This window comes from Rhamphochromis sp. 'chilingali' (genome assembly GCF_963969265.1).
Source record: "Rhamphochromis sp. 'chilingali' genome assembly, chromosome: 1".
NCBI classification, from domain to species: Eukaryota; Metazoa; Chordata; class Actinopteri; order Cichliformes; family Cichlidae; genus Rhamphochromis; species Rhamphochromis sp. 'chilingali'.
This window is the reverse complement of record NC_137929.1, coordinates 67,590,884-67,617,581: the sequence shown is the minus strand read 5'-3', so window position 1 is coordinate 67,617,581 and position 26,698 is coordinate 67,590,884. Positions and strand designations below refer to the sequence as shown.

At 46.2% G+C, this 26,698-nt stretch overlaps 1 protein-coding gene across 1 annotated transcript; it reads left to right on the top strand.

Annotated features, from left to right (window-relative positions):
* Nucleotides 1-1,432: 1,432 nt before the first annotated feature.
* On the top strand, nt 1,433-26,325 carry LOC308403353 (uncharacterized protein; the record flags this gene model as incomplete). Its single annotated transcript, XM_080892680.1, has 6 exons — nt 1,433-1,469; nt 5,965-6,312; nt 8,621-8,953; nt 9,045-9,143; nt 25,819-26,149; nt 26,238-26,325. 6 exons carry the CDS (start codon nt 1,433-1,435, stop codon nt 26,323-26,325), a joined length of 1,236 nt encoding a protein of 411 aa, XP_080748806.1.
* Between the last annotated feature and the right edge of the window lie 373 nt (nt 26,326-26,698).

The window sequence follows — 26,698 nt, the reverse complement described above, 5'->3', positions numbered from 1 at the left end:
ATTTAAGTAGTAGTTCAAGTATCACCACATCATGAATTAAGTTTTGTTCATCCTGATACCTGCAATTTTGTGGGATCCCTCTTTGATAAATCTTGTGGGTCTGTGACCGGGGAACACCACAGACGAGTGCAGGAGACGTTTCAGTGCAACTGTAACATTCCTGACTGCCCGACAGACGGTAGCCTTGGAAACGTGCTCAGCTTCACCAATATTATACAGAAAGCTCCCGTTTGCAAAAAACCGAAGTGCAATACAAATAATATGTACAGAACTGAGAGGATGTCCACGATGTGTCACATGAGCAATATTAGGCCTGAGGATGTTATTCAAATAACTTATAGATTGTGCTGAGAAACGGTAACGTTCACACAGGAAATCATCAGGAAATGATAAAATGTCCAAACGCGCTCTAATTACTCTCTCCCGGCGGAGAGCTCTGCGGAGAATTTGGGCTTCAACATCTACTGGCTCTTCAAGGAAGGGGCACGCCATGTCTGACACTTCCTACTGTCAGGTTTCCGACACAGAGGCGGAGAACGTCAGGGTTAGTTGAAGTAAACCTGCTAGGGGGCAGGTTAGCTTCACGGAGTGTGTCGTCATAGTAACTCACTCAGGATTAATCTAAACTCGCTTTGTGAAACCAAAAACCCAGAGTTTTCGTTAACTCAGGGTATACTTACTCAGAGTTTGCACTAAACCGGCTTCCTGAAACAGGGCCCAGGACAATGGACCCAGGAGGGAGAAATGATGCTAACAACAGGACAACAAGTACTGACTGACAGGGACTAAAATACACTGGCAGGTACAGGAACAGGTGGACAGACAGCTGGAAGTCATTAGGCTAGACAAGACAAGGAAGTAAAGCAGAATACACTAACATGAGACAAGACCTTCAAAGTAAAACAGGAAACAGGACCAGAGTGACATAAGGAGCAAAGGAATCCACAGGCTCGGAAATACAAAACAGACACCAAAAAACTAGCAACCTTGAACAATAGAAGAAAACAGCCTAAAAACAATAATACAAAATCTAAACACTGGGCCACGGGTCCAGGACCGTAACAACAAGTGAGTCAAACAGCTGCACATCCTCGCTGCAGGTGTGAAGAAGGAAATCTCAAATGCAAAACGATGTAAATGTATAAAAATGTTTTGACAAACCTTAAAATCCTACTGTCAGTTTTGTAAAGCTTAAAGTTTAATTTCTAAATTTAAGTTTCAAATGACAGCAGAATATTAATCCCATAGAGCAGCAAACCGCAATCTAGCCATGTTGTTTCTCCTCTAAATTTAATTCTGTCATTTGCTGTAAAAAGAAAAAAATAAATAAATAAATATTTTGAAGGCTCAACAGGAAATGATCAGGTTAAGAGGACCAAACTTTTAATGCATCAACAGCTGCATGTTGTTGTTATCAGGACTTTAACTGGAGATGAAGATGTTGCTGCCACTCCTGCTCCTTGTACTCGGTAAGCGCGCTCTTTGAATGCAAACACAACGACACAACTGTTTGTGCTTTTAGACAACATAAAGTCTAACATGAGTTTACTGGATGTAAACTGACTCTACTTGACTTTATTCCTTATAACCCCCTCTGGGACTTCATGCAGGGCGCTCACAGGGTTACAGCTGAGTTCATATCTGTTTAAGACGAACTATCTGTGTGTTCCAGACGTCTGTTTCTTACTGATAGAACCACAAACCTGCCAGAGAGTAGTGACGTTTGACAAGATTAACGACTATGGCAAAAAAAAAAGAAAAAAACTTGTCCAATGATACAGATGAAAATTGGTTGTGTTGCCAGTTGTGTGTAACATTGTCAGTGGTGACACTTTTATGTGTTGTAACACTAAGATGTTTATTTACTAATAAACTGTTTGTTTTCTGTGTGGTTGTGTTTCTGCCTCATTTGAAGTTGTTGCATGGTGAGGTTATTTGTTACAAATTGATGGACTGCGGTGTCGTTGTTAGCCCTGCTGTCTCATTACAGGAAGGCGTCTGAGCTCAGATCTGCTTGTATCTGTGTTCATTTTCACCCAAATGTAGAAATAAATAAGAGATGGTTTCCTCCTTTCACCTCAGTGTTGTTCAGTCATCCATCAGTTTTCTTTAACATCTTTGATGTCCTTTCAGTCAGTGTTTGTTGGAGAGGAAGAATCCATGGATGTAAACTGACTTGAAACTGACTTGGAGTGTAGTGACGTTTGACAAGATTAATGAAAATGGCGCAAATAAATAAATAAATAAATAAATAAATATATAAACAGGGTTGGGCAAGTTACTTTGAAAAAGTAATTAATTACAGTTACTTCTTCAAAAAAGTAACTGAGTTAGTAACTGAGTTACAAGATTCTAAAAGTAATTAATTACTTGAAAAGTAACTATTGCATTACTTTAAAAAAATGTTTTAACCCTCTGAGGTCCAGGGTATAATTGGCCATTTTTTGATTTTCCCTCCACATTTCACCTTTAAACTATTTACTTTGCCTTGTTTGGTATCGTTCTTTTCAGCACAACCTCACATGTCTGAATTTACAGTAGTTTTTCATTTTGACATACTGTTTTGGAGGAAGGTTCAGAGGAGGTTGGAGATTGTTACCATCAGGGCTCATCCGGTCAGGATGAGAATGAACAGTCAGCAATCATTTGCAGGTTTTGTCGTTTTATTGAATAATGGGTAAAGGAAAGACACACATGGACTGCTATCTCTGAAGGGAAAGTAAAGTATGATTTAAGTAACTCAAAATAATACAGGAACTCATGAGACTCAAACAGAAACTCACCTCGGCTGCCGCCCCATGTGGGAGTGAAGAAAGAGTGAGCTGTATATGAGTGCAGTCCTTATATAACGAGTGACAGGTGAGTGCAATTAAGGCAAGCACCACACCCAATCAAAGGTGAGGAAAAGAAACAAGGAGCATCTGGTGAAGTGAATGTGCTGAAAGGTGAGCCTTTACAACAAAGTATTAACACAATTGATCTAAAATCAGACAAAAAACATAAAATCCGAGTAGAAGTTATATATTTTTTACTGTAACAACCACAAACATGTTTAATGAATCATATTTCATAACTTTAAATGCAAATATAAATTGTCAATTTTAAAATCCTATGCACAAGTTTTGCAAACAACAAAGTTATTTGCATCCATTTACCTTTTACCTTGATTTTTTAAATAACCATTTCAAACTATTTACAGAACAATCAGCTGTTCTTCAATAAGATGCCACACAAATTATCTGTGCCACTCCAAAAAAATAATTTCTGTCCACTATAAAGGAAACATCACAGCCTGATACCTGCAGGTCTGACAGCAGCAGGTGTATCACTCCTGTTTCTACCTGGGGCCCGTTCTTCGTACCTCGCTAAGTAAGTTAGCTGGATTTGATTGTTGACGATTTTGCGTGATCTTGGATCGTTCGGTTCCCCGAAGCTCATCCGGGACTTGCTGTCATAGCAACAGAGCCGTAAGCGTAAACCTGCTCGGGAGCAGGTTTACTTTATGTAAACAGGATTAGATCGCGGCCACGCAGGTATGTCCGCTTCATTTATACGAAAGCAACAGCGATATTCCACCACTGTTTCACCATAAATAAATAACATCAATGTAACTAAAGATAATGCAGCACTTGATCCATTTATTGATGTCACACAGATACATACAGGTCATTTCCTAAAAAAGGGAAATGAACTATTAACATTCTATTACATGTATGTGATTATTACAGATGTAATTCATATTTCAGAGTAGTAATTGTAAATTACTTCGTGTAATCAAGATGGGAGACCACGGCTATAAAAGCGAAGGTGGATTTGGGAAGCCTGTCGCAGCCGTGTCCTGTCCGTATACGCGAGCAACCCATTGCGGAAGGTGCAAGATTGATAAGGAGAGTCCTCAGAATTCAGCGTATATTGCGGGACAGACAGGATCCTTTAGCTCAGCGCGACAGTGTGCTCATAGAGAGATATCGATATTCCCGTGAGGGTATTATTTACTTAACCAACTTGTTGACGAGGGGGTGCAGGACCACCACCTGTCTTTTTTTCCTCTGCCCTTTTCTTGGTTGCTGTTATGAACAAACTAACAGAGTATTACAGGCCAGTATTACCTTGCCAAGAGACTAAAAGCAATCTAAGAGATAAATATTACCATTCTGTAGAATACTCCTGTATTCCACTTTTACTTGTTCCCATGTTCTTGTGGGTCCTGTTGTGGCTCTAATGTGAAAGGGGATATAATATAACATATTATAATATAATATAATGCCATATGATATTGGACAATATAGTGTCATATGATAGATCTACCCTACCGCCTACTGGTGTTGGCCAGAGGGGCCGATGGCGCGATATGGCAGCCTGGCTACAACCGTAGCTGCCTCCACCAGTGTGTGAATGTGGGAGTGAATGAATAGTGGTATCGTAAAGCGCTTTGGGTGCCTTGGAAAGCGCTATATAAACCCAATCCATTATTATTATTATTATTATTATTATTATTAAATTACTTACGAGTTTAATTTGTCAGCAACTTTCTGCCAGCCCTCTCTCCTTGCTTTTGCAGCCTTTGCAGTGTTCCCTTGCGTTTTAATTAAACTCTGAAACTCCTGAAATCCCTCACTCATGAGTTCTTGCTCTGCTGCCGGAAAATACCGAGCACGCCCCTTCGACATTTTCGCCGACCAATCAGCGGGTTGCCGATCAATGTTTCTACTATTGATGCGTAGCCCCTTTTACGACACCCAGTGATGTCACATTACTGCGTCCAGCTGTACTAATCGTCAACAGCAGGTGTGTTCGGGGAACCGGATTAGCGAGCTCACGGTTAGCGCGATGGTTTGGTCTTGGATGTGTCATTTGATCTTGGATGTAGTAAGCGACGTACGAAGAACGGGCCCCTGGAGACAGCAGTCGCCTCATTGTTCTGACACACAACACAAAACTATCCACAACACTACACACTAACTACACAAGACAACACATTAACTACACACCCCAAACACGCTAAACGTCACAAATCTCTCACGTCTCAAAACTCGCTCTCTGTCACATTGTCCATGGTAACACTTTTATGCGTTCTAACATTCATGTTCATTTTTCAACAAAATGTAGATATAAATAAGAGATGGCTTTCCTCATTTCACCGGTTGCAAAATAAACTTTTAGCACATTTTCAGGCGAGAATGTGGCTGTGTAAACTTCAAATATCTGAGCCGACCGACACATCGTCTTCAAACCCCGTGGTCTTTCACTACTCGGGTTAAACATGATATATAAGTCACTTTGATATCCTAAGATGTTATTGTTTGACTTTTTTCAGTGTTTTATTTGTGACTGAGTGCATCAGTTTGGCTGAGATTAAAGTTATTAGATTAGATTAAATTAAACTTTATTAATCCCTCGGTGGGGTTACTCTGGGGTTTTCACACAGCTGAATAAGCGTCAAACAGAAAACTGATTAAACAGAAGAGTGCGATGGTCGAGAATTTACGCCAGCGTAAATTCTTGTTATTTAGATAACATGGAGCAGATGGCACAGTTTCACTTCACCAAGAGAGAGAGCTCGTGACGTAATTCTGAAGGCCGTCACAGTCGCTCACTTCCGGCCTACCCGGCTTTCGGAGGACCCAGCCTACTTAGACCACGAAGGCCGGGTCGTCAGGTGGATACAGCATCTGAATTTGGACAGCCCCGACTGGGGCACAGTAATAATGGTGACATTTAACTTACAACCCCCCCCCCCCCTTTGAATGTCTCCCTAATTCTGAGGTTTCAAGGTTGGCAAGTATGGTTAGTGCTTGTTGGATAGGAAAAATCCATGTTTCAATACTTTTCATAAAACATGGCTGAGATTGACGATACATATTCTACAACTTTCTGAAACTACTTTATGTGGACCCAATGAAAAAATCCACTGCATATACATAACAAGTATTTTTTGTTGTGTGTCCTTGTGTCTCCTTCCAGTTTCCCAGCATGCCATCTCCACAGTGGTGGAGGTGTATGAGGGGGAATTATCTGTCCTGTTGCCTTGCAAGTACTCAGGTTTTATACCTGAAAACCCCACAGTGATGTGGACTCGCAATGATCTCAACCCCAAATCTGTCCACCTACGACGAGAGGAAACAGATGATCTTAAAGGGCAAAACCAGCGTTACAGCGGGCGCACATCAATGAGGCCTGATGCTCTGGACACTTCAGACTTCAGCCTCACTCTGAGAAAACCAACAAAGACTGATAGCAGCATCTACACCTGCTCCATCGGAAATGAAAGAAAAGAACTGAAACTGACAGACATACAGCTGCATGTCAAAGGTAAGAAACTCAACACCTGTTATTATAAAGGTCAGAGGTCAAACTAAAGAGTAACAGAAAAGATCTTTCTAGTTCTGAAAAAACTGATAAAATAGTAAAAATGTTTTCTAGAAGCAACCACTCTGAAACACCAAAGAAGAAAATAGAATCTTATTGGTGTTTCTACTAAATCTGGATGATTTGATCCAGAAATTCTTACATGTGCAGGAAAACCAGCACCTCACCTGCCTAATAGCGAGAGACAATAACAAACCAATATTCTCTTATTTATGTGTAATTACTATAACAGTAGTACTGTGAAGACCTGGCACAGTTTTGGCTCACGAGCTTTCCTGATATTTTTTCATGCAGAATAGAGATTTTAATGACTCGACTATTGATATTTTTTACTGGCAGCAGAGTGAGAGGTCAGTAACACAGATGCTCAGATCTCAGCTCAGATCAATTCTATGATTAAAATCAGTGTGACTGCTTGTTGAGTCTGTGTTTCCACAGGCCCCGCTAGTTTAGAGAGTTATTCCTCATGAAGAAAACAAGACAGTAAGCGATCGATCGATCTGGGAGGCCCCAGTTGGTGTCTCAGGAATGCACTTCGAATCCTACCACCAAATGACCCCTCTGCTTGTTGCCTTTTATTGAAAACACCGTTGCAACACACACAACAGTTTACACAAGCACCTCCCACCGTAAACCCCCCCCCCCCCCCCCCCCCCCCCCCCCCCCCCTTGGTTACAAAAGACAAGGCACTGTGTGTGTGCTTGAACCAAGCAGTAGGATCAAATTATTAAATTCAGTTCTTTGCATTCTTTTGGCAAGGCTCAAAGTGGTCTAACTCAAAAATGATCTTTATTTTGCATTCCCGCAAATGGGGAGCTGTTAGGCGCTCTCATGCACCCACAGCTCTGAAATAAATCACAAGAAACACAATGACAACATTTAACAATTTGACTTAACACTGCTGCTTCTTTAGTTACAGAACATCTGGAAAATACTCTCACCTATTCATTTTTTCCACATTTTGTTATGTAACAGCCTTATTCCAAAATGGATGGAATCAGTTTTTCACCTCCAAATTCTAAAACATTTGCTTAAAATTTGTCCAGGTGTATTTAAAAAAGCTAAAATTAACAGATGTACAGAAGTACTCACAGCCTTTTCTGGGACACTAAAACTTGAGCTCAGTTGAATCTTGTTCCCTCTGATAATCTGTCAGATGTTTCTTGATTGGAGTCCACTTGTGATAGATGCAGTTGATTGGACATGATTTGAAAGGCACACACACCTCTCTGTATAAGGTCCCATATTTGACAGTACATGTCAGAACACAAATCAAGCCTTGAAGTCTGCAGACATTAGTCAGCTCCAGTGTTGCTCAGTGGAGAGAGGAGAACCTTCCAGTAGGAGAGCCATTACTGCAGCACACCCGCAATCAGGGCTGTATGGTACAGCAGCCAGACTGAAGCTGCTCCTCAGTCAAAGGCACATAACAGGCTACCTGGAGTTTGCCAAAAAGCCCCTGAAGGACTCTCAGATCATGAGAAAGAAAATTTCTCTGCTCTGATGAAATCTATATTGAACTCTTTGGCCTGAATGTCAAGTGTCATGTATGAAGAAGACCAGGCACCACCTGGTCAAAACTCTCCCTACAGTGAAACATGATGGTGGCAGCATCATGCTGTGGGATATTTCTCAGTGGACAGAACTAGAACATTTCCTAAATGCACCAACGCATACAGAGACCTTGTTAATAACAACCTCCTCCAGTGCCCTGGATCTTGGACTGGGTGAAGGTTTATCTTCCAACAGGAAAATGATCCTAAACATAGAGACAAGATAACAAAGGAGTGGTTTGGGACCACTTTGTGCTCTTTGTTCTTCAGCGGTCCAGCCAGAGTCTAGGCAAGAACACAATCAAACATCTCTGGAGAGATTAGACAATGCCGTTGCACTGACACTCCTCATTCAGCCTGATGGTGCTTGAGAGGGTCTGCAAAGAAGAATAAAGAAAATGCATAATAATAGGTGCCAAGCTTGCAGCATCATACTGAGAAAGATGCAAGGCTTTAATTGCTGCCAAAGTTGCTTCAACAAAGTTTGCGAATACATGTTATTCTAATTTTTTATTTTTAATATATTTGCAATAATGTAAAGCATTACCCTGTCATTGTGAGGTAAATGAATCATGGGAATCCCAGGTATTGTGTGTGTAGAAATTTGAGGTGAGAATGAATGTTGGAATAACAAAATGTGGAACAACTGAATACTTTCCAGATGCAATTTTAGTTTTTTTGCTTTACTGTCCTCTCAGGCGAGCAGGTGGAGGTAAAGGTGGAGGAAGGGTCAGAGTCTGTGATCCTGCCCTGCAAAACAAAATCTGACCTGCCGGAGGACACCACAGTGGAGTGGACTCACTCTGACCCTGAACTGATGGTGGCCCAAGTGCATTCAAACAATAGTGATCACCCGAAACAGCTGGACAACCTTTACTGCGGCCGTGGAAATATGAACAAAGACCTGCTGAGAACTGGAGACCTCAGTCTGACCCTGAAATACCCCACAGAGAGAGACAGTGGAGGATACATCTGCACCATCTACAGGGACAAAGACATCTTGAGACAGAAAGTAGTGCTGCAGGTCAAAGGTCAGACATGTAGATAAAGACCAAGGGTCAGTGTTAAAACAGCACATCAGAGTTCAGAAATCATGACATTATTTTTGATATTGGTCCACAGAACGGTTTCCATCCTGGGCCAAAGCTCTCCTGGTTCTCCTGGTTCTTCTTGTGGTTTCTGGAGGACTTTTATTTCATTACCGGCACTATTTCATGTCAGGTGAGTGTCTCCTACTACACTACCCATAATGCCGATGGTCAGCAGGTGTCCTCTGGTGGCTCCTTGACTGTGGCTCACACAAACTTGTTCCAGAAGCTGAAAGAGTTGAGAGTTACAAACAGCTGATACAGAGAGCTGAAGAGAAACTTCCAGGTTTGTTCCAGAAGTCAGAAAACCTCCTTCAGACTCAGTCATTGATCAGTGAAACAGCTCCACAACATGACTTTACTAAACAGTGTGTGTGCTTCACTGCATTGATCTGACACAGAGGCTGCATGTGTACTTTATTTATCCCTGTAAAAGTCGTACTAAGAATAAAATCTCTTTCCAAGAGAGGCCAGCAGAGTGCAGCAGATGTGAAAACAACCAATACAAGTGAACAGAAATGTGAATAATATATAATAAGTTTACATTGTTGTAAACCAAGTATTGTTTCAGCATTTTGCTGTTTTCTAATAATATTACAAGTATGCAGAAATGGTCCCAATACAGAAATCTGTGGAAATCCATGCCTAGTTTTACTTTTTGAAGAAAACTCCTCATTTACATGAACAAACTGGAATCTATCAGATGTGATTCAAACCACTGCAGTAAATTTCCTTTAATAACTCTGGTGTGTTCTAGTGTTTGTAGTAAAATGTTGTGGTCTACACTGAGGTCTAACAGGACAAGCACAGAAATAAGTCCACTGTAACAGGTCATGAGGAGAACATTAGTAACCTTCACTACAGCTCATGTTGTGCTTTGTTGTCCTCTCAGTTTACCAGGTGGGGGTGGATTCAGGGGTGGAGTCTGTCTTGTTGCCCTGCAAAGCCACAGTTTGGCTGCCTAAAGATGCTAAAGTGGAGTGGAAGGACAAAAACAACAGGAAGGTCCACGTGTATGAGAACGGCTCTGACCAGCCTGAAGAACAGGACGATAAATACAAGAACCGAACAAAGACGAAGAGAAACTTACTGGAACCTGGAGACCTCAGTCTGACCCTGCAATACCCCACAGATGGAGACAACTCCACCTATACCTGCACCGTCTACAACAGGGAGGGAAACATGCTGATGACGAAACAAGTGGAGCTAAAAGTCAGAGGTCAGTGCTGTAGATACAGATACAGGCTGCATCAAAGTGTCACATGTAGTTCTCTCACATCAGTTGGATTATATCTATAGCAGCAAACAGCAGCTGAGACACAAATCTTTGTCTGTGTTAATAAAGTTGGATCAGTTCAAATAGTTTGTTGCTCTGCACTTGAAAGCTGTAGTTTTTCTAATGCACCACCTTCATGTTTCCTTCATATTTGAATCCCCCTGTAGATACTGACAGGTAACCATGTCACACAGAGCTCAAGCCTTTGAATCCAGCTGTGATTGTTGAGTTTCTATTGAATGCCATCCATCCATCTTCATCCGCTTTATGGGTCGCGGGGGCAGCAGCCTAAGCAAAGAGGCCCAGACCTCCCTCTCCCCAGCCACCTCCTCCAGCTTATCCGGGGGAACACCAAGGCGTTCCCAGGCCAGCCGAGAGATATAATCTCTCCAGCGTGTCCTGGGTCTGCCCCGGGGCCTCCTCCCGGTGGGACATGCCCGTAACACCCAGGAGGCATCCTTGTCAGATGCCCGAACCACCTCAGCTGGCTCCTTTCGATGCGGAGCAGCAGCTGCTCTACTCTGAGCCCCTCCCGGATGGCCGAACTTCTCACCCTATCTCTAAGGGAGAGGCCAGCCACCCTTCGGAGGAAGCTCATTTCCGCCACATGTATCCGCGATCTCGTTCTTTCGGTCACTACCCACAGCTCGTGGCCATAGGTGAGGGTAGGGACGTAGATCGACCGGTAAATTGAGAGCTTCGCTTTTACACTCAGCTCCCTCTTCACCACGACGGACCGGTGAAGCGTCCGCATTACTGCAGCTGCAGCCCCAATCCGTCTGTCGATCTCCGGCTCCCTTCTCCCATCACTCGCGAACAAGACCCCGAGATACTTGAACTCCTCCACTTGGGGCAGGAACTCATCCCCGACCCGGAGTGGGCACTCCACCCTTTTCCGGCTGAGAACCATGGCCTCAGATTTGGAGGTGCTGATCCTCATTCCCGCTGCTTCACACTCGGCTGTGAACCGTTCCAGTGCGAGCTGGAGGCCCTCACCCGATGAAGCCAACAGAACCACATCATCCGCAAAAAGCAGAGATGAGATTCTGAGGCCACCAAAGCGAAAGCCCACCGCCACTTGGCTGCGCCTAGAAATCCTGTCCATAAAAATTATGAACAGAACCAGAGAAAAAGGGCAGCCCTGGCAGAGCCCATCACCCACCGGGAACGAGTCCGACTTATTGCGGGCAATGCGAACCAAGCTCTTGCAACGGTTGTATAGGGATCGAATGGCCCGTAGCAATGGGCCAGACACCCCATACTCCCGCAACACCTCCCACAGGACACCCCGAGGGACACGGTCGAATGCCTTCTCCAAGTCCACAAAACACATGTAGACTGGTTGGGCAAACTCCCATGCACCCTCAAGTATCCTTGAGAGGATAAAGAGCTGGTCCAGTGTTCCGCGACCAGGACGAAAACCGCATTGTTCCTCCTGTATCCGAGGTTCGACTAGCGGACGAACTCTCCTTTCCAGCACCCTGGCATAGACTTTCCCAGGGAGGCTGAGGAGTGTGATCCCCCTGTAGTTGGAACACACCCTCCGGTCCCCCTTCTTAAAGATGGGGACCACCACCCCGGTCATTCTTTCTATTGAATGGACTTTTTCAAATCCAGCTGTAGGCCTGTGTTTGTGAGCTCATTAACAGCTGTTTGTTTAGAGAGACATGGTCCTCACAGGACAGCCACTACAAACATATGATTTTATAGAATATGATGCATTACTGCAGATTCAACACAATAGAAAGGATTTGAAATGAGCTCAGCCTTAAACATGTGCAGCAGTAATATTGATCCACAGACACTGATGGGAACATTTTTCTGCACAATAAGTACTTTGACTTTTCATACTTTATGTACAATTTGCTAGTACTGCAGTTTTGTGTGTAGTGAGGTGTTTTCATGGTGTTTTATTGGTGCTTTTACTAAAGGAAGGCTTCTATCAAATTCTTCCAAATGTTGTCAAACTGAGCTGTGTGATGAAGTGAGTGTGACAGAAACACTCAGACTGTGTTTCTTACTTTGTTGTCCTCTCAGTCCCCCAGGTGGAGGTGGATTCAGGGGTGGAGTCTGTCCAGCTGCCCTTAAAGACCACACTTCACCTGCCTGAAGATGTTACAGTGGAGTGGAAGGATAACAATGCAAAGGTCCACGTGTATGAGAACAGCTCTGACCAGCCTGAAGAACAGGACCAGGTTTACAGAGACCAAACGAAGATGAATGAAGACCTGCTGAAAACTGGAGACCTCAGTCTGACCCTGAAACACCCCACAGATGGAGACAACTCCACCTACACCTGCACCGTCTACAGCAGGGAGGGAAACATCCTGATGATGAAACAAGTGGAGCTGAAAGTCAGAGGTCAGTGCAGTAGATACAGGTCAAAGGTCAGACTCATGATGGTGGTTCAGTCTCAGTGGGCTCCATCCAATAATGTTACAGTGTTAGCATGTCTGATGTTTGTGGCTGTTTTGGTTTTTATTTGATTTCCTCCCAAATGTAAAAGCTTCAGCAGATGAACTGTAGGAGCAAAGTTCATGTGTGAGACTTCATCTGAAAGGTAACATCTTCTAGTTTCTGAACATGTGTTTGTTTAGCATGTGGCTAAAACACAGGCTAAGCTACGTCAGCTCAAATCTCAGTAACAACCTTCTTTGGTCCTCATCTATAATCAGTCGTATCTGAGTCACAATAACTAGAAGATGATTTCTAGCAGAAGTGTGAAAATCTCCACATCCTTTCTCCATGTTATCATCCAAAGCTGTGTGAAGTTTCAGAGCTCTGCAGCTAACAGAGACTTTCAGTTTGCTGCTCTCTTCCTCTGACAGCTCCATTCTTAGGGAGCGTTAGTTCTGTTTCACTTTATTCCATTTATTCAGTCTGATGTTCTCTGATCTGTTTCTCTTGTTTAGTGTCTTAAAGGCTGCCAGTGCCTCTCTTTGCTTTAACCAACCTTTCTCTTCATTTCTGAACTTTTTAAGGACTTTAACTGATGCATCAACCTTTGAAAATGAAAAGAAATCAGTCAGATTCATGGCTGCATCAAAGTGTCAACGCCGCCAAGGATGGTCCCAAGCCCGGCTGCAAAAGGAGGGTGGTCCCCTGCCGAATCGACCAGAACCAGCTTTCTGGGGAAATGGGGCATGAAACTGTATAGATCCAAATCGATCAACGTCGCACATTCAAGATACTGCTCGAGGGACTCAGGATGCTAGTGAGAAGTGGACTACTGTCCAAGGTAATATTCGAATTTCACTGAAAGTGGCAATCAACATTGGTGTATGGAATGTCCGCAAGGGACATCACGTTGGCCAGAACGAGATCATCGTGCAAGAGATCCAGCGCTGAAACATCCAAATTGCAGCTTTGTCTGAACTTCGTCTAATGGGATCAGGTACTACCAGCATCAAGCCCTCTTCCTCCAATGAACCCATGACACTCTATTATTCTGGGGTAGAAAAGTGTTAAGCAAGCGACGGCTTCAACCAGTGTCCTCGCTTTCCAACCCATTTCAGAACGCCTTGCCACCCTAACCATCAAAGGAACGATCACGACGCACAACACCTCTGCCTATGCATCAACAGAGACCAGCTTGGATGCGGCCAAGGACAACTTCTATAACAGTCTTTGACTCATCTTGGACGCAACTCAAAAGACTGACCTCATCATTATTGCCGGTGATCTGTGTGCCCACGTTGGATCTGAACGACTTGGCTGGGAGGCTACCTTGGGTCATTCCCGCCATGGAGAGATCAACTACAACGGACTTCATCTTTTCTCCTCTGCTGCGACCAACAAAATGGTCATCGGGAATACCATCTTCCAGCACCCCATTAAACACCAGCTCAGCTGGAGAAATCCTAGTGGAAAGGATTCGGCAATGCAAGACTATGTGCTAATAAATGCCCGATTCTGATCATCCCTTCAAGATGTCTGTGCAATGAGGGGCTGTGGCTTTGATCACTACCTTGTTTGTGCTCAACTACAATTGAAACTCGAGCACATGAAGCAGACGCCATCCAAGTTTACAAATTTACATTTGAAAATTTGCGATAACGATATAACTGACGATATAATTTACACAAGATAAAATACTTAACAACTCCACAACTTTATTAGTGCAAAAAAAAACCCATCAGTGTATTTTCACTTAAAAAAGCAGCTGTTTTTTATGTCCATTAAAAGTTATATAAACATTTAACAGTGCAAATGCAAATTCCTCGCTGACAGTGTAACCAAAAGGCATTTCCAGTAGAAACTGTCCGACATATCCTCAGCATAACCATGTATAATATCCACAAAACTTAAAAAGAGGTTATACACAACACAATACAGTAATATTATGGTGAAGCACAGTATGTATCACTCCGCCAGGCCCCTGACTATGATAGCCATAATGCTCCGACAATCCATCAAGCTGTGCGGCTTCGTAGCTTAGCAATGTCGTACTAAAACATTTGACAGATTTCCGAGCGCTGTGTACCTCATAAATCGTTTCGGGGTCAGTAAGCACAACTAGAATTCATATGTAAGGCACACGGGATTATAAGGGGCACTGTCGATTTTCAGAAAAATCAAAGGATTGGTTTTAAGTGTGCCGTATTTTCCAAAAAACACAGTAATAACGACGGCCTGCTAGTATGCTCTACCAAACATTTTGCTTTGGTGTGTATCTGACGGACGAAAGCTAAACCAGTTCCACACCGCTGAAGTTGCAGCGTTTTTACAAACCAACTCTGGTTCATCTGTTTCATTCAATGATCTGCTTTCTCCCTTCTCATTCTCCGTCGCCGCCATGCTTTTTCCACCATGTGCGTATGAAAACAAAGGCACTGCACATGCGCGTTTTACCCATATTCTATTGCAATATTTCATTTCCTTATCATTGCCTAACATTATACCGGTATTACCGTGAACGGTATGATATGGCCCAGCCCTAATTCCAACACGCCTTTTTGAATTGTTTTGCACTGCTGGCTGATTCAGACAATGTGGATAAAGAAGAGCAAAAAATTGCTAAGGCCATCCTTGAAAGTGCCCGCCTACTCTGTCCCCCAACCCGGCACCACACCCAGTTATGGATATCCGACAAACGTCTCGATCTGGTAGCAGAGCGCAAGAAAGGAGAACTGGTAGACCTTGAGCGTTACCGGCTGCTCAATCAAGAAGTATGCAGGATGATGAAGAGGGACCGGAAAGCTTACTGGAACCAAGTGGCTGAAGACCTGGAAGTGGCATCGTCGAGACATGACTACCCCACACTTTACTGCTCATTGCGTCGTCTAAGCAGCAAATCGAAGTCCACAAATGACAAGATCAAGAAGGCTGATGCTACCTTTGTGCGCTCAGTAACTGAACACCTGCATTGTTGGAAGGAATTCTTTGATGGCCTCTACAATAATGACATGCTGCAAGGCCGAACTGAAGTGCCTCCCGAAATCGACCCCCCCCCCATGCACCAATGTCAGATGCCGAACCAACAATTGAAGAAGTTAAACATGCAGTCCATGCATGCTATCTTTTCCAAAAATGATGCTGGACCAAGTAACTGTGGAATCAATTAAAACAGCCTCCTTTCTCAACTTAATGGACTAATTCAACAGATCTAGAGAACAGATGAGATACCGAAAAGGTGGAGGAAGGTAATTACCATCTCACTTTACAAGAAAGGTGACACCCGAGAGTGCGAGAACTATCGTGGAATCAGCCTTCTTTCCATCACTGGTGAGGTCTTAATGAAAATCGTTCAGTCATGCCTACAAAAGCATCATGAGCAGGCAAGCAGAGAAGAGCAAGCCAGCTTTCGACCTGGGCGCCGATGCTGTGATCAGATCATCGTTCTTCACCAGCTGATTGAGCGAAGGGTTCGATGTGGACAGTCGACAGTGATTGCCTTCATTGACCTAAGGTCTGCTTTCGATTGCATCAATCAGACTGCCCTGTGGAGAATGTTGGAAGCAGAACATGTCCCCAAGAAGACCTTTACCCTCCTCAAATCAGCCTATCACGGCTTGCCTTTTGATGTAGCAGAACCCCGCCCACCGGAGAGTGCATGATGCACCCAAGAAGACTTGGATCAAGCAATTTGAAGACTATCTTAAACAACGACGTCTAACACTCGAGCAAGCGAAGGTGAGGGCAAGAGACCACAAGGCCTTGATATGCATCGTTGATCAAGATGGAGACCCTACGGCACACACAGTGACATATATGGCTTCGTGGACAACCTCCCCTGCCAAGTTCCAGCTAGGGACAAAAGACCGAGAAGAAGAATCAAAGTATCACATGTAGTTCTCCCAAATCACCTGGATTATATCCATAGCAGCAAACAGCAGCCAATATACAAATCTTTGTCTGTGTTAATAAAGTTGGATCAGTTCAAATAGTTTGTTGCTCTGCACTTGAAAGCAGCAGTTTTTCTAATGCACCACCTTCATGCTTCCTTCATATTTGAATCCCCCTGTAGATGCTGACAGGTAACCATGTCACACAGAGCTCAAGCCTTTGAATCCAGCTGTGACTGTTGATTTTCTATTGAATGGACTTTTTCAAATCCAGCTGTAGGCCTGTGTTTGTGAGCTCATTAACAGCTGTTTGTTTAGAGAGACGTGGTCCTCACAGGACAGCCACTACAAACATATGATTTTATAGAATATGATGCATTACTGCAGATTCAACACAATAGAAAGGATTTGAAATGAGCTCAGCCTTAAACATGTGCAGCAGTAATATTGATCCACAGACACTGATGGGAACATTTTTCTGCACAATAAGTACTTTGACTTTTCATACTTTATGTACAATTTGCCAGTACTGCAGTTTTGTGTGTAGTGAGGTGTTTTCATGGTGTTTTCTTGGTGCTTTTACTAAAGGAAGGCTTCTATCAAATTCTTCCACATGTTGTCAAACTGAGCTGTGTGATGAAGTGAGTGTGACAGAAACACTCAGACTGTGTTTCTCTGCTTCATCAAGTCAAATCTGGTCCTCAGAGACTGAATAAAGTCCTGTCCCACTAACAGCAGCTCCAACAGTCTGTTCACTGCTTTCTTCCTGTCAGTCTTCATCTTTCTGCTGCGTCTCCTCTTCACACTGACCACTTTCTATCTAACAGTGAGCTCCCAGTGAAGCAGCAGCATTCAGCCTGTTAGAGTCAACACAAATGTCTCCATCCAAGCTCATGTTGTGCTTTGTTGTCCTCTCAGTCCCCCAGGTGGAGGCGGATTCAGGGGTGGAGTCTGTCCAGCTGCCCTTAAACACCACACTTCACCTGCCTGAAGATGCTAAAGTGGAGTGGATGGATAACAATGCAAAGGTCCACGTGTATGAGAACGGCTCTGACCAGCCTGAAGAACAGCACCAGGTTTTCAGAGACCGAACGAAGATGAATGAAGACCTGCTGAAAACTGGAGACCTCAGTCTGACCCTGAAATACCCCACAGACTGGGACAACTGGACCTACACCTGCACCGTCTACAGCAGGGAGGGAAACATCCTGCTGAAGAAACAAGTGCAGCTGACAGTCAGAGGTCAGTGCTATAGATACAGGTCAAAGGTCAGAGGTCATGCAGGAGTTTATTCTCTAAAACCTTTTAGTTTGAATCTATTTTCAGTTCATTCAAATAAAACAAATTCTTTAATGTTTTGATCTATAAGCCAAAAATGTCAGGCGGAGCAACTGTGTGTTTAAATGAACAGACTAAGAAGACCATTAAAATGATCCTACCTTCAAAATAAAAGCCTCTGGCATGACGTGAGTTTGGATCAAATCAATAGTTTTGCTAGTTTAGTCCAAATCAATGTAAATGTATAAATATCAATAGTTTTAAAGCTGCTGAGATCATTCAAACACTTTGATCCAGTCATTTTGATGTTGTCAAATGTCAACCAACCAACACCTGGGTGGAGTCCCAGCTGAAGCTGAGAGAAACTCAGAGGTCAGAGACAGAAGCAGCTGTATGTAAGCGTTCTACAGGACGGCAGACACAAACCTGATGTTACTGATGTCTCCTAGATAGATCTCATGGACCAAAGGCTCTCTGTGTCATCTCGGCTCCAGCTGAACTAAACTGAGAGTGAATTTGGGCTTTCAGGGAGGGGTGAAAGCAGAGCGCTGTAAAGGAAAGGGCTGTGATTGGTTCAGAACACGTCAATGAGAAGAAAGGAAAGCTTCAGAGCAACATGAATGAAACAAAGTGTTTTGATGATGACTGAAAGCCAAAACTGTCCCTGAAATCAGAATCCAGTTCATCTCCAGCCCTGTCAGCAGTTCCAGCTGCAGTGCTGTTACAATAATAGTCATCACTTCTAGTTTCACAGCAGCAAACTGGGAACATTCAGCGTCTCAAAGATTGACCTGTTAGCACCTGCAGACATTGTTGAGCTGGCTCTGCTGATCTTGTCTTCATTTCTCCACTATTTGGAGAAGCTTCAGCAGGATCCACAGTCAGAGTCAAAGTGGAGTTCTAGCATGGACGTGACGCTTCAAGAAGCTTCAGACAGACAGTGTTCTCCAAAAGTTCTGCTCTAAAAGGAAACTTTGAGCTGGCTCTGTGATTGTTGTAGTCAGAAGGATGGAGGCTGGATCTTTGAAGAGCGTCAGCGTACTGACACAGCTGCTTCTGCCTGATCACTTGGAACAGGGCTGCCCAATCCCAGTCCTCGAGAGCTACTATCCTGCAGCTTTTAGATGCATCCCTACTCCAACACAGCTGAATCAAATGAATGGCTTGTTATCAGGCCTTTGCCAAACACGATGGCATGCTGAAGAGGTAATCAAACCATTTGATTCAGCTGTGTTGGAGTAGGGATGCATCTAAAAGCTGCAGGACGGTAGCTCTCGAGGACCGGGATTGGGCACCCCTGACTTGGAAAAATGATCTCAAACAGAATCCATCAATGATCAGAGAAACACATCAGCTCAAAGCCTGGAGTTCATACTGAAGCCCACAGTTATATGTAGGCCAACAACACGCTGTTTGAAACCAATGAATTTACTGTACTGAGGAACTCAAATGAGTCAGTAAGATCATCAACATGGATCTTAAAATCAGCAGCTCAGATCATGTGATCACACATAAGAACCATGGAACAGGAAACATCTGAGAGTTCAGCTGCAACTCTGATGGAGTCTTAGGAGGGCGGACATACCTGTACAGATAGGAGCTGTTTCACACTTTACTTTAACAAGCAGCACCTCCAAACTACACCCTTCATCCACCTTAATAGGGGAGCATTTGAAGTGTCGAAAATGTCCCAGAGGGTCGGGCCGGGAAAAGACAGAGCGCACGCCTCCTTTATTGTGAAATTCCTCACCATGGTAACTGAACACATCAGCTGGTCTGCAGCAGGTCATGTTCAGAGTTTGAGGCTCAAAGTGTCCCATTTTCACTGATTGTTTCCCGACGACATGCTTCAAGTGTGATATGGATCCTCTGCTGAAGGAATCTGCTTTCTATCCACAACCTGTTGAGCCGTGTCTGACTAACAGCAGCGCAGGAAGCCCTGCAGTTACAGAGAAACTGTCTGAGTCGCATTGTTGCTGCAGTTTACCTGCAACTACTGTGAAGAAAATGTTACGGTTGGGAGGAGGACTCAAGCGCAGGACTCCGGTACTGATGCTTACAAGAAGAGTTTATTTACAAGTCACCAGGTGTATATACAAGAATGTGCGGGAGGGTGTTATATACAGCTGAGTGGGGGGAGAAGGGGTCTCCAGGAAAGTCCAAGGGAAGCATACGTTCTTCAGAATATCCACTCACACGATCACAGGCTCACACTCCGACACTGCCACACGGGAAACACACGGGGAAAAATCCAGGAAGCTCTGTAGACAGGGAGACAGGGTTAAGGACGACGCACAGAGGAAAACACTCTTCACTAAACTTGCTGTAGCTTGACTTCACTAACGCGTGGTAGACAACGATCCAGCGACGAACAGCAGTCACCTCCTGGCTTAAATGCTGCTCCCCTTAATGAGACCCAGGTGTCTCATCTCCCGAGGGCGTGGGCCGAGGGCGTGAACCCACAGTGAGTTCCGCCCCGGCGAGAGAGGAGAGGAAGAGAAAGAGACAGAGAGGGCTGATCAGCGTGCAGCTGATCCGCCTGGCCGTGACAGTAGCCTCCCAGACGGGAGCCCCTTGGCGACCCCCAGGCTTGTCAGGGTGAGCCGCATGGAACACCCGCACCATACCCCGATCCAAGAGGGCCGCCCGCGGGATCCAAGAACGCTCCTCCATCCCATAGCCCTCCCAATCCACGAGATACTGCAGACCGCGCCCCAGGCACCGGATTTCCATGATCCTCGACACGGTGAAAGCCGAGTGGCCAGCAATGACCCGGGCGGGCGGAGGGGGTACGGAAGGAGGGCACAGAGGACTAGAGAGGCACGGCTTCACCTGCGACATGTGGAAGGTGTTATGGATCTTCATATTCCGGGGCAGTTTAAGACGGACAGAGACAGGGTTAATCACAGAGTCGACCTCAAAGGGGCCAATGAAAGTGGGAGACAGCTTCTTGGATTCAGACCTGAGCGGAACAAATCTGGTAGACAGCCTCTGTCCAGGTGTGTAGGTGGGAGCAGGGGTCCGGTGGCGATCCGCCAGGCGCTTATTGCGTTCCGCCGTGCGGAGAAGGGAGGCCCGAGTCGCTCTCCAGGCGTGCCGACACCTCCGAAGATGCTGCTGGACAGAGGGAACAAAGTGCTCACCCTCGACGGCTGGAAAGAGCGGCAGTTGATAGCCCAAGGACGCCTCGAAAGGGGACACACCGGTGGCAGAGGAGGTAAGGCTGTTATGAGCATACTCGATCCATGACAGTTGCTCGCTCCAAGTCGACTGGTTAGAGGAGACCAGGCACCGGAGAGCCGCTTCGAGCTCCTGGTTTGCACGCTCCATTTGGCCATTTGTCTGTGGGTGGAAACCAGAGGAGAGGCTGACCTGGGCTCCGAGGGCATTGCAGAACTCCTTCCAGACCCGCGACGTGAACTGCGGTCCCCTGTCCGACACAATGTCCGCGGGGATTCCATGGAGGCGAAACACGTGGTCAGTTAGTAGCCGGGCGGTTTCCAGAGCAGTGGGGAGCTTAGGAAGGGCGACAAAATGAGCAGCTTTGGAGAAGCGGTCCACAATGGCGAGAATAACAGAGTTACCTGATGAGGCGGGCAGACCTGTGATGAAGTCGACAGCGATGTGTGACCAAGGGCGACTCAGAGTCGGCAGAGGGCGAAGGAGGCCAGAGGGGGTTGATGGACGCTCTTGTTTTGAGCGCAGGTCGAGCATGCGGAAACATATTCGCGGACGTCCTTGGCAAGGGAAGGCCACCAGGCGAAACGTTGGAGGAAAGTAACAGTGCGGTGGACCCCCGGGTGGCAGGTGAATCTGGCAGTATGAGCCCAATGTAACACTCATGACCTTACTGAGGAGGGGACGAAGAGCAACCCTGGAGGTCCCGTTCCGGGGTCCGGTTCCGTCCGCTGAGCCTCTCGAATAGCCGACTCGATCTCCCAGGTCAGGACCCCGATTACACAAGTGGGCGGTAGAATGGAAGAGTCCCGGGTCGCGTCTTCGGAGGCGGCGAATTGGCGTGAGAGGGCGTCTGGCTTGACATTGCGGGAACTGGGTCTGTAAGTGATCGTGAACTGGAATCTAGTAAAAAACAAGGCCCACCTGGCTTGCCTGGCGTTGAGGCGTTTTGCCGATCGAATGTACTCCAGGTTCTTGTGATCGGTCCAGACCACAAATGGCTGGACAGCACCCTCCAGCCAATGGTGCCACTCCTCCAGGGCTAGCTTGATGGCCAGTAGCTCTCGATCTCCCACATCGTAGTTGCTCTCTGCGGAGGTGAGACGGCATGAAAAGTAGGCACAGGGATGCAGCTTACCTCCGTGCCGCTGGGAAAGCACCACTCCAGCGTCCGCGGCGTCCACCTCCACAACGAACTGCCGGTCGAGATCGGGTTGGACGAGGATGGGCGCCGAGGCAAAGCGGTCCTTCAGACGGGTGAATGCTCGTTGAGCCGGCCCATCCCAGCAGAAGGGAACCTTGGGGGAAGTAAGACGGGTCAGAGGCAGGGCAAGTGTACTGTAGTCGCGAACAAAGCGCCGATAAAAGTTCGCGAACCCCAGAAAGCTTTGAAGCTGTCTACGGTTGGAAGGGGTCGGCCAGGCCACAACGGCTTGAACCTTCGCGGGATCAGTCTTGAGGTTACCCCGATCGATGACGTGGCCCAGGAAGGCAATAGTTGAGACATGAAACTCACACTTCTCCCCTTTAACAAAGAGACGGTTTTCAAGGAGACGCTGAAGGACTTGCCTGACATGGCGTTGGTGGTCGGCGACAGATTGGGAGAAGATGAGGATGTCATTCAAGTAAACGAAAACGAAATGGTCGATGAAATCCCGGAGCACGTCATTCACAAGAGCCTGAAACACAGCCGGAGCATTGGAGAGACCGAAAGGCATCACAAGATATTCGAAATGACCCAGGTGAGTGTTGAAAGCCGTCTTCCACTCGTCTCCCTAATCCTCACCAGACGGTAGGCGTTGCGCAGGTCCGACTTTGTGAAGATGGTGGCACCCTGGAGAAGCTCGAACGCGGAACTCAGCAGAGGGAGGGGATACTTGTTTTTAACTGTGATGGAGTTGAGGCCGCGATAGTCAATACAGGGCCGTAAACTTTTATCTTTCTTGGTGACAAAAAAGAAACCGGCGGCAACAGGCAAGGACGAGGGGCGAATGAGACCAGCGGCAAGTGACTCATTGATGTAATTTTCCATGCTTTCCCGCTCTGGTCGAGACAAGCTATACAACCTACTGGTCGGGAGCGGCGCGCCTGGGAGGAGGTCAATCCCACAATCGTACGGCCGGTGAGGGGGAAGGGAGCGTGCCTTATCTTTACAAAACACTTGCGCCAGGTCATGATAAACAGATGGTATGGAGGACAAATCAGGCGGTTCTGAAGTAGTTCTACTGGGCAGTAGACTCATGGCGGGGGTGGCAGCTCTTAAACAGGACATGTGACACTCCTTCCCCCACCCCGAAATACGTCCTTTCCCCCAATCAATCACTGGGTTATGTCGACATAGCCAGGGAAAACCCAGGACTAGTGGTGTGAGTGGGGCTTTAAAGACGTACAACTGTACGGTTTCAACATGATTGCCAGAAAGAGACAGGGAAATCGGTTCCGTGACATGAGTAATGTCAGGAAGACGCTGGCCACTAAGGGCTGTGACCTGGAGTGAATGAGACAGAGGCTCCGTGCCAAAACCTAATTTTAGCGCAAGCGAGGCATCAATAAAATTCTGTTCTGCCCCGGAATTGATCAGAGCGTCGAGAGAATGAGTCTTGAGACGAACCGTGAGCTTAGCCGCAATCATGAGACGAGGAGGAGACTGAGAACAGGTGACCTCGCCCACCCGTACACTCCTCACTACCGGCGGGCGCTGTCTTTTGGCCGTGCCTGGCAATCCATGGCAATATGGCCCTTGCGGCCACAATAATAGCACTCACCGGCTCTCCAGCGACGATACCGCTCCTCGGCGACAGACTGGAGCGGCCCAGTTGCATGGGCTGTTCACTCTCTTCCGTGCTGTCCAACGAGTGACTGCCGCTAAGCGCGCCCCCACCTGACGTCCCCATGCGCCCCGGGGGCCTCTGGGAAATGTAGTTTCCGGTTCCCCGATGCGCCCGTAGGTGCTCATCCAACTTCACACATAGTGTAATCACATCAGACAAGGTCTTAGGAACATCTCTCATCATCAGTTCTCTCTTTAACTCTTCACAAACATTATTCAAGAGAGTACTTATCAATGCCAACTGGCCCCAGCCAGTCTCTTCGGCCAAGGTCCAGAATTCGACCGAAAAATCCGCCATACTCCGCCTCCCCTGCTTCAGATTTAACAGTCTGTGGGCAGCCGCCTCCGCTCCGGTGCCCCTTTCGAAAACGCTTTTAAATTTGGTGAGGAAATCCTCATAAGAAATGTCCGGGGCCGTTCTTAAAACAGCTTGCGCCCAGTTTAAAGCCTGCCCACGTAACAGTTGAACCATAAAGGCGATTTTGGCCCCATCTGTCTCGTATATTCTTCGTAACTGACGGAATTGTAGTGTGATCTGAGTCAGAAATCCACCACATTTATCGAACTCACCCGAGAAAGGCTCCAGCACTGGCAACGATCGCTCGGGTGGTTCCGTGGGGGCCGGCGTGGGGGAAACAGGCGGAGCGGCTGCAGAGGGACCGGGAGCCGATAGCTGAGGAGAAACAGACGGAGGGGGTGAGGGAGGGCTTACCAACGGTAGACGTTGAGCGAGGGCTTGAGTGAGTGCGGCCAGTTGTTGATTTATGTGCCGAAGCATGTGTTCGTGGCGTTCCAGAATTGCCTCCGGGGTGAGGACGGGTTGCTGGGTGGGGTTTGAGTCCGCTGAGTCCATGAGGGCTGGATCGTTATTGTTACGGTTGGGAGGAGGACTCAAGCGCAGGACTCCGGTACAGATGCTTACAAGAAGAGTTTATTTACAAGTCACTAGGTGTATATACAAGAATGTGCGGGGGGGTGTTATATACAGCTGAGTTGGGGGAGAAGGGGTCTCCAGGAAAGTCCAAGGGAAGCATACGTTCTTCAGAACATCCACTCACACGATCACAGGCTCACACTCCGACACTGCCACACGGGAAACACACGGGGAAAAATCCAAGAGGTTCTGTAGACAGGGAGACAGGGTTAAGGACGACGCACAGAGGAAAACACTCTTCACTAAACTTGCTGTAGCTTGACTTCACTAACGTGTGGTAGACAACGATCCAGCGACAAACAGCAGTCACCTCCTGGCTTAAATGCTGCTCCCCTTAATGAGACCCAGGTGTCTCATCTCCCGAGGGCGTGGGCCGAGGGCGTGAACCCACAATGAGTTCCTCCCCGGCGAGAGAGGAGAGGAAGAGAAAGAGACAGAGAGGGCTGATCAGCGTGCAGCTGATCCGCCTGGCCGTGACAGAAAAAGTCCCCATGTGTTTGTGTTTGGTCCTAATCTGCTGCCTGTCTGTTTGACATGCTGGATTTCCAGCTGATAGATGACAGATTAGAAACTGATCAGTCTATTGATCACACAATATTCCATCAATAGAATTGATTGGACTTTGATTTGTGTAACAAAGTGATTTCCACGTCTCCTTCATGATGTGACAGTGTCAGAGCTGAATGCACTTGTAGAGCATCATGTTTTTATGGCTCACATTTAAAGTGTTGCAGCTCTAATGTACAGCTGTCATATTAGAAATAGAAGCAGCTCTGATTTTAGTGCTCAAAGAAATCTATGAAGTGATGAATTCACACATGAACAGTGTTCTGCAGCGTTCCTCTCGGCCTTATTTGCAGCTCCACTCTTGTTTTTGCTCTAATAATTATTTCTCTCCATGAGCTGTTTCTCTGCCTGAAGGAGGCGCCACTCCATCGCTTCATTTAGTGCAGAACAAGAGTCACATGATGCTGCTCTGAACACCAATCACACTTTGTACAGCTCATGTTGTGTTTGTTGTCCTCTCAGTCTGTCAGGTGGAGGTGGAGGAGGGGGCGGAGTCTGTCCAGCTGCCCTTCAAAACCACACACAACCTGCCTGAAAATGCTGAGGTGGAGTGGGAACGTAAAGAACCTGAATACAGGAGGGTTCACCTGTATAAGAATGGCTCTGACCAGCCTGAAGAACAGCACCAGGTTTACAGAGACCGAACAAAGATGAATGAAGACCTGCTGAAAACTGGAGACCTCAGTCTGACCCTGAAACAGCCCACAGAGAGAGACAGTGGGAGATATGAATGTGATGTCAGGAGGAACGGACGGGTTAGATTCAAAACTGTGCAGCTCAAAGTTAAAGGTTTGTGCTTGTGTGTGTGTGTGTGTGTGTGTGTGTGTGTGTGTGTGTGTGTGTGTGTGTGTCTGACTGCCTTGTGTCTCCTCTGCAGGGAGAGTTCAGGTCCAGGATCAAACAGGGGACATCAGGAACAGAAGCAGCTCCATTGATCCGACTCCTCTGATGGCTGATCAATCAGTTTGATCTGTGTGTTCTTTGATTATTGATCAGTGATGTCAGAGTGGAGTCAGTGTGATGTTGTTGTTGTGTGTTTGAGACTTTTAGTGTCCATGAAGGTCTCTGCTGCCGTAGATCCTCTGAACTGTGACAGAGGTCTCACTCTGGAGGAAACTCTCAGCACTTTCCAGCAGCTCCTCCATCATGGAGGACGTTCCCTCACTGTAACAGGTGGAGGAGAGAGGAGAGGAAGCACAGGTGGATCCTCTGAGGAAGAGGAGCGTCCTACAAACCACATGATCACATGACCAGAGGACAAGCATGTGCAGAAACACATTAAAGTCAGCCTGTAAACACGTTTGTGTAAATTCTAGTCGTGTTTTTCTGTTACATTCAAATA